This window comes from Tetrao urogallus (genome assembly GCF_951394365.1).
Source record: "Tetrao urogallus genome assembly, chromosome: 17".
NCBI lineage: Eukaryota > Metazoa > Chordata > Aves > Galliformes > Phasianidae > Tetrao > Tetrao urogallus.
This window is the reverse complement of record NC_136830.1, coordinates 3,133,889-3,146,719: the sequence shown is the minus strand read 5'-3', so window position 1 is coordinate 3,146,719 and position 12,831 is coordinate 3,133,889. Positions and strand designations below refer to the sequence as shown.

The following is a 12,831-nucleotide window of genomic DNA, read 5'->3' as shown; positions in this document are numbered from 1 at the left end:
AGTAAAAGGTTATAGAAAAGCTCTGGTACTGCCCTGTGTTTCACTGCTTATAAAAATGTGCTCATAAAACACTCTGGTGCTGCTTTCTTCTGTGTTTCTCAATGAGACTTTTATATTCAGTCAATGCTTTTAAGGTACGTGAAAGAGATGTTTAAGCAGGAATGTGATTTTTCTTTTGATTTTTTTGGTCATTTTTGTTGCTCCCTATCTCCTCCTTGCATTTATTTCTGTTAGCAAGACTCCTTAGGACAGAGTCTGTATCATGAACAGTGCTCATCATGATGGATCTTGACCTCAAAAACAAAAGTGAAAAAGTTAAGCAGGAAATAATCAAATTTAGCAGCTGATGGAGCCCAAATTTATATGCAGTGCTGATGAAATATGTAATCATAGATGAAGAGGCATTCTAATGTCGTATGAGTTTAGACAAACTAGGAAAATAAATTCTTTCCCCTAAGATCCATTGCTGTCACATTAGATGTAATTATTGTACTCTGTGAGCTTCGTAGCGGTGATACTTTTAATAAATAAGCCATTAATTTAAAATACTACATAAAACATGATGGGAATGCTTGCAGTGGGGATGAACCTGGCTAGAATGAAAAATAAAGTTTGTAATCTTAAAATAAACCAAAGGAAATCCAAGAAATCTGCCTTGTGTGCCTGCCAGGAGGTGTACCAGATGAAAAACAAAATTACATTGTTTCACTCTTTCAGGCATTTTTAAAAGTTATTGAAGACTTTCTGCTATTACCCAACTGGCCTGAAATACCTGAGGTAAGAGAAATGAGCTTTGATTTCTTGGTTAATTCAGAATGTGTGATTTAGAGTAGACAGTAACGAATTCAGTTGCCTCTATTCCTGCTACAACTAGCAGGATGACTTATTTGGTCTTATGCCATTTGCGTATTTGAAATAAAGATCCCCCTACAAAACAATTGAAAAACAGATGTGGTTTTTAAGGCTAAAGTAGGTAAATTTTATATGTATGTTTCCACACATTTCCGGATGAAAGAAACAACCTAAACCTGTATTTATAAAATAACAAACATTGTCAATGCAGTCAGTATTTAACCTCTCTTGCCCCAAAGTTAGCTTTTTATTTTTGAGCCTTTCACTTTTGTAATTAGTGTGTGTATATTTTTTTGTAGTTTGACTTTTTTCAGAACACATGAGGGATGTAGCAGCACTTACCTAATTTAGTGGAGTGAAACTTTGACAGAGCTATCATCTGACATAGGAAAGGCAACCTGCATCAGTAATCTTTCTCTTCTGGTCACCCGTCTGAATTTGAATGCAGAAAAATACTTTCCCAGGCATTTCCTGAGATTTTTTATTTGAATCTTAAGGGAACGCAAATTTCATAACAGAAAGCTTTCAAAATGGGTGAGGAGGACAACTACTAATGTAAATCAGGGTGGTACTGAATCCTAAGGCACTTTTAAGAAAGACATATAGATGTCTAATGTATTTAAGTTATTAGCTTAAAATCCTAGGTTCCTAGATTGCCTTTTGTGTAAGGAAATATCAAATCAAGTAGATTTCTTCCACATTAAAACATGTGTTCACTCTGATGACTGTTTTCTAGGAGACATATAAACACTTCCCACGTAGTTTTGTACTGGGGAATGTTCTAGTATAGATGAAAGAAGAGCTGGTTTACAGTGTGTTTAAAATCACGTCCCAGTGAGTGTCTGATCCAAGTCTTTAAATATTGCCAAAATAATCTGTTCTGTTCTTGATGTCATTTTTCTGAATCCTGAATAGAACTGACAAATGCTGATAGGAGCAAAGAGTCCTTTAGAGATGCTCCATAAAACATAGTATTTTACAAGATCAGGCTCTGTGTGACATCACTTTAAATAACATTTCATCCACTCTATGTAGAAAATGTTATGGAGAAAATCACATGATTCTTTGGACAGACAAACAATGACTTACACAGGAATTTATCATGGCACCTTGGCATTCTGTGCTGTGAACTTCAATTTTTCTTGTTGTAGAGCCTTATCTTTCTTCTTCTCTCAGACTGCTCACATATTTGGAAGCTTAATTCAAACTATTGACAGTGTGATGGTGCATATGACATGCAATCTGGAAGAAAACTCGATGTCTCTAACAGTTGAGGGTACATCATCCATAGCAGGTAGGATTTAACAGAGCTGTTCTCTCTGGCCTGTCAGGGTGTCCTGAATGCTTCTGTGCATGCAGCCCCTCTACTTTGCTAACACTTAAGAGGAAATCAGAACAAATTATTCTTTCTTTTGAATGCCATTTCAGCTGCAGAAAGTTCAGAAGTAATCATCTCTAACTGCACTTGAAGTTCTTGAGTTTATCTGGGGAATGATTTCACATACGAACCGAATAAAGCTATACGAAAGACTTAGCACAGCACAAACTATACAAGTAGGCAATTAAAGTACTGCCCACAGCTTTTATTCAGTGCTCGCAACTTGCAACTGTACAGATACTAGAAAACTTCAATTTGGGGAGAGGAGTCCAGTTTAAACCTTTCAGGAGAGTGCTTTCTTTTACCACTGTTTTGCATCCTCAACCTAATTTCATCTGCTACAGGTAGCAAAGGTAATTGATCTGTTCCGGCATTTTTATTCTACTTCATTGAGACTCACTTGAGCAGTCACTAGTACCATCAGTCACTGCACACACACTCCCTAAGCTGTCTTGGACACTGGAATTCTCAATGAAAGTGTTCTGAAATTACACTTTCAAATGTCAGTGGAAAGGGAAGATAGAAGATAGTGCTATCAATCTGCTTTTCAAGCATGGGTGAAGTGATCCACCATATACTAGCACCCTGTGTACTGCCTTTCCTCTCATAAAGAATTTGGGTAGAAAAGGCAATTTTCTTTGCAAGGAATTTATTCTACTTTCTGCAAACAAATGGAATTTTAGAGTCAAGATTTGCAATAGCTGTTAGAAAAGCAAAGCTACATACTCATGAAGTTTGTAATAAAGGCAATTGATTCTGTCATTATTTTTGTTTGGATTCTCACACAGACTACACTTTGGCCAAAATGCATTCCAAGACTCTGAATTTGTCCCATTATCGCTTTCCATCTCGAGGACAGAGTTATATTTCTATTCCCAGTGAAGCTTTTCAAGAAAGAGGTAAGAAAAAATTAAAGGGAGAGCAGGAGTATGTAAATATTCAAGAATAATTCTGCTTGAAAACAGTTTTCTGTTTGCCCTACTTTTACAAATGACCAATTGATCATACCAGTTCTAAATCAACAACAGCTCTTCTGTCACATTAATGAATGACCAACGTGGTAGAATTCTTCATCTTACTTGAATAATATTCCTATTACTTGAATTCAACTTGAATAACACAGCTAGACTGCAGAGAAGACAGCTATTAATGATGATGACTTTTTATGTGAGAAAAGCCTTCATTTCTTAAATTATTTTTATTCATCCAAACTAGTTATTTTTAAGAAATTTCAGGTTACCAGATCCCTCATTACTTGTATTTCCATGCAAAATCTGTTTTAACATTTTTAATGAAATCTATCTATAAAATGACAGAGCTAAGCAACAGCATATCCAGAAACAGAATAAAGATGTGAACAACAGTCAAGGCAATGGGGCAGAACTAAGAAATTCATGCCTGTGCTAAAATTTTAGCTTATCTCAAAAAGTGAGAAGATGGCAAAAATCCGAAATTTCAGTCAAAATTAAAAAATAAAAATGTTTTAACCTAATTCTGTGATGTAATCAAGAACTGAAGAAATCTGCTTACAAAAGTATCTACCTGGATCCTTAAGTCTTTGAAAATCCAGCCTATGTACCCTAACCCACAATCCACAGAACTGACACACACACAGACTTTTCCTTGGTCGTGTCTCTTGAAAAAAGCCTGGTTCCTTATTCACACAATGCAAAGTCAGCTGCAGATACTCTGCAGGGGTGTTTTGCAGCCAAAACTCACTTCTGAACAAGTTCAGCCTTATGCTGAACGACACAATCCAAAGAATTAACCTAAACATTTATTGCTCCGCCTCAAGCAGTTCACGTTATAAATCCTTGGAACCCAGCAAAAGGGATAATAAAGGACACTTATAAAATACACATCTCTCTCTCCTCTCAGATGCTGAAGAACCCATAAATACTTGGAATGCAGACAGTGAACAGGCAGTTGAAGCAGAAACCAGTTGCCTGTGCTCAAGTTTTGTAAACTGCTAATGTTAACGTACATAGAGGTTAAACAGCCTTGAAGTTACTGCAGCTACCATTGAGATGTTGACTACATAAGCCATGCAGCCATTCTGGTGACATGTAGGAGTTTTACAAGGACAAACAAGTACTTAACAACTTACTCATTTTGGAAGTACAGCTGCATAGGGCAAGCCTGCTTCTATTTCAATACCTAACTTCTACTTCTTCACTTATTTTAAAAAATACTGAGAATTCAATAATGAGAATTATTACAGAAGCCAAAGATCGTAATAAAGTTTTAATTCTAGGAGAGAAAAGTCTCTTGCTTACATCTGTTGCCTCTTTCCTTTCCACAGCTTGGATTACCATTGTCGGCATGTTTTACCATAACATGCACTACTTCTTTCATAGTATCAACCCTATGGATACCAAGTAAGTACCTAAGACCTCTCACGCTGTAACAGCTTGTTTATTACCTTTACAGCAGTCGTGTCTTTATCGACTGTAAATAAATTATGGGCCTTGATCCTGATTCTGCAATATTGACGACATGTAGTCATTAACTAGGGTCAGATTAAATCTTAAGTTAGATGCTTTATTTTATGCCATAATAAAATAGATTCCCATGGCAACATTTGTCTTTCCTTGTCTTCCCTTTCTGTTCATCAGATCTGCTATTAGAATTTCATAACTTTAATCTGTCTTATAAAAGGCAAATTACATCTTTTCTCCTGACACATATAAAGATAAAGTTTGCACTTAAATGAAACAAGTAAGAAAACAACATCCCTCCATAGATAAAATCTGAATCCTGGAAACCTGTTAGATAATTTTACAACAAGAGACCAGGCAATGCTTAAAAGACCTTCTGTTTTATATGCTGCACCAATGAAATCGTTAGCAGATAAGATAAAGTAAATGGAGACCCATATACTTCTCAGCCTGAGAGATCCCCACAGAATTCTGCAAGGCCATTCATGTAAATCATTACACTTTTCTTTTAAGATAGTATGACTGTATGTTTTCAATTGATCTACACTAATATACCTAGATAAGGTCACACTTTCTGTCTTTTCCATACTGTGGCTTTCATCATATTATGTACGACAACAGAAGGAAGGAAGAAGCATCTCAGCTGTCATTTATTTTAGGGATTACTTTCCTTTCTTTACATACAGCTACATGGAAGGTCATGATCGTGGGAAATCATTTGTGATATCCTGGGTAAAGGTTCCTGGTTTATGACCAGATTGATCACATTGAGATAATGACATGACTACTACTAAATAGCATTTTAAAATCATGTAGTAAATTGCATTGTTGCTTTCCCTGCTCTCTTAAAAAAAGGGCACTTAGCAGGTGGCTGTGAAGGATCTGCGTCATTAGTGTGCAATAATTCTTACTGACATGAAGAAATAGAGGCTGCTCGTTCTAGTTACTGGGATAAGAATTAATGTCTTATAGTGATTTTTCTTCCTGATCAGAACTAAGAATTAATGCTTGGGGTTGTGCAAAATGAGATTTCTTTTATTTGATCTTGCTGAGGAACTGAATGAAGTTACTTTAATATCTGACATTTTTTTTCTTTCCACAAAGAAAAACAAGAAAACATTGCAAAAAGGTGGCAGATATAAGATTGTTTTTAATGTGTCTTTCAAATACGGCTCTTTCTAGTAGTATGCCTTGTTTGGATGCCCAAGCTGATGGTTAATTCACCTTGGCTCTAATTTTTTGTTGTAATTAATGTTCATTCATATGCCGAAGAGTTAAATGACAGAAAATGTTTTACAGCTGCACACTCTTTTTTACTGATAGTGTAAAAAATTTTACACTGCAGCTGAATAGATTTTAGTTATTCCTAAATGCACAGAAATGTGAAAGTCATAAGTTATAGCTGAAGGCCTGAAGGCAGAAATTAATGTTCTTACCATGTACTGCAGAACTATACAGCTCAGGAAAAAAAACAAGTCACCTGGGCTAATCAGATGTTTAGTCAGGCCTTCCTCTGTTGTACTCTGTCCCCAGCTGCTCTCTAACAAATGTTACTGGAAATAGTCATTGTTTTCAAAGTAAAACTATAAATTGTTTCTAAATATATGCATAACATACGTAATCTATTCATTGCATACAACGCCAGGGTATGCTTCAGACTAGTATGCATGTTTAATTATTCAATTATTCTCTTTGCACGAGTGTTTCTTTGCTTGGTTTATTTTTATACTCCTTACTTCACTGCAGTCTCCCTAATGATCTCTTCCACTCTCTCAACAACCCTTTGGTTGAGGCAGTTTGTTGGGAAAGTGGGTGCTTGGATAATTCACTACTGTGACATTATTCCAAGAGGTGCTTCAGACAGGAGCAACATTTCCCAAGCCAAGTTGAAAGAGGTCAATATTAGCATGAACTAAAAAGGCTTTCTTTTCCTACTTATCTAATATATTTCTTTCTTCTTAAGGATTGCTGAAGCTGCTGCTTACAAAGGCTATATGATCTCAGCAGCCAGTTATCTCATCTCTATCAAAGTAGATCCTCCTCCCAAGTTGTCCCACAACCTGTCAGGATCTCCTCTTATAACCATCCAGCTCACCCACGTACTGGTAAGTAAAATGGAAACTCTCAGTTTAGGCTATCCTGAGGGCTGTTCAAAGCTTCAGTGTCTGTGATGAGTTCTTTGTTGATTTCTTGTAACTTCTCTGGGCAATTTAAGTAGCAATTCGGATGGCATTTGTGACTACAATATTATATTTTTCCAGCCATTACACATAAATGACTTCTGTTTCCATCACAGCAAAAGGCTGCATGCACTGAAAAAGACCATGAAGTGAGTAGTATAGTTTTAGGACTTTCTACATACTTTGTTCTATGGTTATGCTTGTGCAATTTGCAACAGAGTGAATGACTGCTTTCACACTGGAGCTGTCAGAAAATGTTTTATTCATGGTTTCTGCTTTTGATTTTTCTCTACACTAATATAATGTTCTCATGAATGAACCAAGAGATACAACCCTTCTGAATATGATGAGCAAAGCACCTCTTGATTGGGAAGGGAGCAGATTCAACTCTGATCTAGCACCTGTCCTTTCTACAGAAGAGAACTCTTATTCTGAATTTGACAAACATCAAGACAAACTGTATTCAAACTGATTGATTTCAGTAGGCCATGCAAAATTCACTCAATTAATGTATTCTAATAAGAAACTAGAGGAATAGCTGGTCTTGCTCAATCTTAGAGAAAAAGACTTTTTTGTCTCATCAGTGGAAGTGGAGAACAGTAGTTTAAATTCTGAGGTGGTGGCACCTCATGTTATTTCTGTTAGGCTTAGTGCAAATTTGGAGGAGACGGGGAAAAAGAACTGAGGAAAAAACTTCAGACATAGAAATGAAAAGTGTTGTTAGCTGATGTTTTCCAAGCTGAGGACTCTCCAGAATGTCCCTGGTGGTCTCAAAGAGGTGGAACTGGTCAGTGGGACTCTGGTTGTATTATGTGAAGATCATTTATAAAGTGCACTTAGATTTATTTATCCAGATACCTCCTCAGGTTTTTAGTGCTGTGATTTACCAGCAGATCATCAAACATTACTGTTTTTTCTTTATGCCTGTTCTCTGTGAAGATTACTGGGATCCTTGAATGCAGATAGAAATGCCACATTTCTCATCACAGCACACTGCACAGTAGTATTTTTAAACCATCTATTTTTACTTTAAAAAAAAAAAAAAGAAAACAAAAAAGAAAAGCAACCCAATTGTCTCCATAGGTTTTTTGTTTGCTTGTTTTTGCCTTAGATTCCAAAGATAATTCCTTATTATAGGTTAAGAGCAAACAGATGAGCACATGATCATTTGGTTTGGGTGGGGTTTGATTTAGACTACATTTGAACACTAAGTATAGCACAAGCTGGGAGGCTGGGGGAGAGTACTGTCATCAATCTAGCATAAGACCTGCTACTTTGTGCTCCAAAATCCTGCAAAATAACAGCAACAGGTTAAAACCTTCGGCCTCGGACCAAAAAACTTACAGTCTGCAATATAAGCTGCAATTGCTCTTACATCTTCTTAATCTGTAATAGCAGATTTAATTTAAAAAGATAACTGTTATTAATACCCTATTCAGCATTAGAAATAATATGCTGCTGGCTTTTATGTCTAATTAACTGGTACCACCCAATTACTTGTCAAAAATTTAAGAGGTACAGTGAAGTTCTGCTCTACAAGCGGTATACACATTGGACTTGCTAGGAATCCTGCTTGCCTAAAACACCTATGGCTTTGGGAGTATAATTTATGTTTTGCTTTTAATTATCGGGTATGCTTAAAATCCCGAAATGGATGAATAGATTGATGTAAGATGACGGTGGGCCTGTTCTCTTGCACTGCTGTAGATTTTAAATGTCTCCAGTGAAGTACATGGAGTACTTCTAAACAGTTTAAATTCAGGCAACTTGTGAACTTACATACTTAAATTTTCTTAAGTAATTTATGTAAGTAAATTTAATTGAACTTATTCAAGTAGATTGTGAAATGACAGGATGTCTCTGAAGCCTTTCATACTATAGCAGCACAAGTCCCTCCTATCATGCTTCCACTCTGATCTCACCCATTTCCATATGCTTGTTGATGAAGTAAAAGTAGAATTTAAATTCAAAAGGAATGCTGGCTGCAATTTCACTGTGTTAAAGTATGTACATTCTTTTAAAAACAGTCAAACCATTTACAGAAATTTATGATCAAATATAGCTGTTAAACCAAGAACAAGAAATCCAGCTTAAAAACGTGTTTCAAACACTAAAATATTTCTTACTTTTCAAATAGTAATAGTTGTAACACTTAATAAGGATACCAATAACATCCTTCAGCTGTGTTAGTTTCACTTAGTATTCTCTCTTTAACAGAGAGGAAAGCAGAATAATAAAAACACAAAGGAGAAAATAACAAATCCAAACAAATAGCTTTCCCTATGAAAATTTAAGCTTGACGCTAACTTCCTTCAATTGAACTGATTCAGATATTGCCACCCCAGTGGAGCCCATGGGACTGCAGAAACAGAAAAATGTGAGAAATGAAAAGAGAATGTTTTGTTTTCTTGCAATGATTGTAGCAGTGCTTGGCACAGCTCAGTAAGACTTTTATTCTTTTTCCAGTGAGTGTAGGAAGAAGGCCAATCAATGAGCAACAGAAAGCAAAAGGCAGTGAAATGAAACACATCTGCTCTAGGAAATAGTTTTAAGAAGATGTCCGTGAGCTGAGTACTGACGTTTGATTCAAGATTTCAGAGAGCATTTATAATTCCACAGACTAATTTGCTTGTTAAATCTTCCAGTAGGCCAGAATTCTCCAGGTCTCTCTGAAATTGCCTGCATCCTACATGTAGCTTTTAGAAGTTGGTGGCTTATACTGAGATCATTAAATCTCTCTGGTTTTGAAACATGAAGTAAAGTAAACTGATATTAGTAGCCATTTAGATAAGGATGTAGTGAATATATATGTGACATGTTAATTCCTCTTTTTGTAGACAGCATCAGTGGGGTGGTGATCACTAAGTATGAAGAACTGGTGGGTGGCCAGCCTGGGAGGCAGGCTGGAGGCTCAGTGTAGTGCTCAGCTAAACCAGAGCTGTGGGGAGGAAAGGATAAGTCGCCTTATGGTTAACAAATATGCTGTTACTGCCGTGCATACAAAGTCCTGCTCCTTGGTGCCCTTCTTCAATGAAACCTTTTTGGGTTTTCCTGTAAATCCTATCTCATATTCTGTTACGAGACTTCCTTAACTCTCCAGAGCCAGGAACCACACGACAATGTCAGTGTTATTACTGTAAGTGTTGCCTGCGTGCCTGGGAAGTGTTCTCTTGGGACACTCCTTTGCAGATGGAAAAGCACAGGGAAAAGTTCAACCTCTTCTCCTGACTGTTCCCATCATAAAGTCAGGCTGAAAGTCCTCTTGCCGATCACTGAGACTGACAAAAGGTTAAGGAGTATTTTCATTGAGCTCTTAATGAGGTGATGAGATTGAGCTGCCTCTAAATGTACCCAGACAGGATCCTTCTCCCTGTTGCCTTTTGTCTGGCCAGCAGCATACAATGTCCCAGCGTTTGTTTAACATTACTGATAGGAGAATAAAATGAGAGAAGAACAAGTTCCAATCTGTACACAAATATTAGTGCTAACATGAGAGAGACAAATCGATGTGAAGTCAATTTATTTTTATGGCAAGTTAAGTGTTGGCTAATTCATGTATTGATTGTGGAAAAACAATGGTTTTTGCTCACATCTGAAGAATAAAGGCATAATTTTTGACTGCGTAGATTTTGCTAGAAAAATTTGAATACAATATAACTAAAACTATGGCTGATACAGGGTATTTCATAATTAAACATAAAGGAAAAAACAATAAAAGCTTTTAATTTAAAAATCAATACACAGTTCAGTACTTTCTTACATAAGTTAAATCTTTGCTACAATGAGTACAGAAAATCAATTGAATTCAAATGAGAAATGAACATCGTTACAGCTAATTTTCTTGTTCCAAGGCAACCTTAAAATAGCAGTATTCATTATGGTGATATACGACATCTCTAAACAATACAGCAATACTTCTGTATTGTTAATGTTATTAACAGAAACATCCAAGGACTCATTTTCTCATAAGAATCCATTCCGAAATGTACAACGGCGCAGTAATAAAAAACGCATCTTTTCATTAAGCACATTTACAATTGTCTGCTGTAATAATGAGGATTGCGTTGCAGTGAGTTATAACCCACAGAAAGTTTATTTTCTGTGTTAAAGCTGACTTTAGTGTTTGGAGATGCACCACTCTGCAGGTGTTATCACTCATTTGTCATGAGTTGCCCTCAATACTTGTAAATGAGTCCTTACCCTTTGAGGGGGATATTGTGACAAGTGAGGGCACCACGAAGTAGTGGAATGCTTTTGGAAGTGTACAAGTAAAGTTTGCTTTCAATTCTAAGTTCAGTTTCTGATTTTCATTCCTCAGTACTTGGGTAGTTTTATATATCAACTTCTATTTACAATTAATATCTGCACTATTACCTCTTACCTAAGGAAATGGTCTCTGGTGACTGGAACCAAGTGTTATCAACCTACAGCAAAACACAACTGCTTTTTCTATTTCAAATTTCTGCTTGCAAGTGACACTGCATGAGCAGTCAAAGATCAGTCCATTGCAAGCAATGAACTCTGAAAAATCTTGCTGTCTTGTAAACCCAGTACTGAATTCCCCAGTCATTCTATTTAACAGAGCTGTGGCATAGTGAGCTACTTTGATTGAACATTTGTAACTGGAGGAGAAGAGAAAAATTCAGGGTTTATATCTGATGTGATCAAATCTGGTCCAATGAGGCAGAGTTCTCTCCCAGCCTCTCTCACAATTTTTAAATTCAATTTAGTTTCCCCTGTTTAAGTTCCTCATCATTGACTACATCCTCAGAGCATCCTTGCATGCAGTGAAGGCTTACTGCAGGAACTTCATACAGTTGTGCCACATTGAATGAACTGTCAGGATTCCTGATGTAAAACAGTGTGTCTTTGCACAATGTTAATACAGGTATATATATGTATATACTTAAAATATTATGGAAAAAAGTTGTAGTGGATTAACTGATATGTTGAAAACTTTAGTGTTTAAAGTTATGAACAAAAAGGATAACAGTGTCCCAGTACCCCCTTTCCTGCACTGTGAGCAAGCATCCTGTGACATCTGTCTTGATGAGGTTTAACTGATGCAGAGTGGCAGAAGTGGACTGTAGCATTTGAAATTCAGAAAGCCCCCATTTGCATTAAAAATAATACTTTAAAAAAAAAAAATTAGAAAAGGTCAGAAATATCTTGATCAGCTAATTGAGGATTTCAAATTCACTAAAGTCAGGTATTTTGAAAGAGTATTCTTTCAAAACAGTTTTTTAAAGATAATATATTAAATAGAAAATAGAAAAGAAAAAAAATAGAAGAAAATAGAAAGGAGAAATCAAGTTTGAAGAGTCAAAACGAAGGTAAGTTTCAGATGGTTTGTCTGGTGATGGCACGGTAGCCACTGTTTTTCAAAGTAGAGAAATCTACTCCTACTGGTTACATTTTGAATAATTCATATAAAAACAATAAAAAAAAAAGTACTTTTGGGATCTTTTGGTCCCACCACCTTAACCCTAGGCAGATTCAATTCAATCTGTCTTCCTGATCAATGTGATTAGACTCCAGGTAATTACAGTGGAGTGTTTCCTGAAGGGAAGTTTCAGAAAAGAAGTTCTTTCTATTTTTCTTGCTTTGTTACAGGCTGATCCATCACGTTATAGCATTACATTGTGTATTGTCTGGGTTCACCCTGAAGTCTTGTGCATATCGGCAAGTTTTTAGGATCTAGATTTATACAAGGAAGCCACTTGCTATTTCATTTTTTTTTTACTGTGTTCTCACACATGGCAAAAAATTAACTCACTGAAAAGACCACATCCCTAACTGCTGTGAATTACTCATAAGCCAGTTTTCCATCTTATTTTTTGTGTGTATCTGAGAGAGAGAATTGCCACAGCACCGCCTGTTGCACAGGACAAACGCAAGATGTTAAACGTGCTTACGTGTGCATTTGGGGGGAAACAATAAATATATGAACAGTTCTGGAAGTGCAAAACTGCCAGAACATACA

The 12,831-nt window shown here is 36.3% G+C and overlaps 1 protein-coding gene across 1 annotated transcript in view; it reads left to right on the top strand.

Moving 5' to 3' along the window:
* Window positions 1-12,831, top strand: part of ADGRD1 (adhesion G protein-coupled receptor D1) — a gene marked incomplete at both ends in the record, with an annotated part of 118,414 nt that overhangs the window by 15,448 nt on the left and 90,135 nt on the right. The window contains 5 exons of the mRNA XM_079543647.1: window positions 718-777; window positions 2,029-2,146; window positions 3,019-3,129; window positions 4,533-4,608; window positions 6,632-6,773. Coding sequence (XP_079399773.1) covers window positions 718-777; window positions 2,029-2,146; window positions 3,019-3,129; window positions 4,533-4,608; window positions 6,632-6,773 — 507 coding nt within the window. The remainder of the gene's footprint in view (window positions 1-717; window positions 778-2,028; window positions 2,147-3,018; window positions 3,130-4,532; window positions 4,609-6,631; window positions 6,774-12,831) is intronic.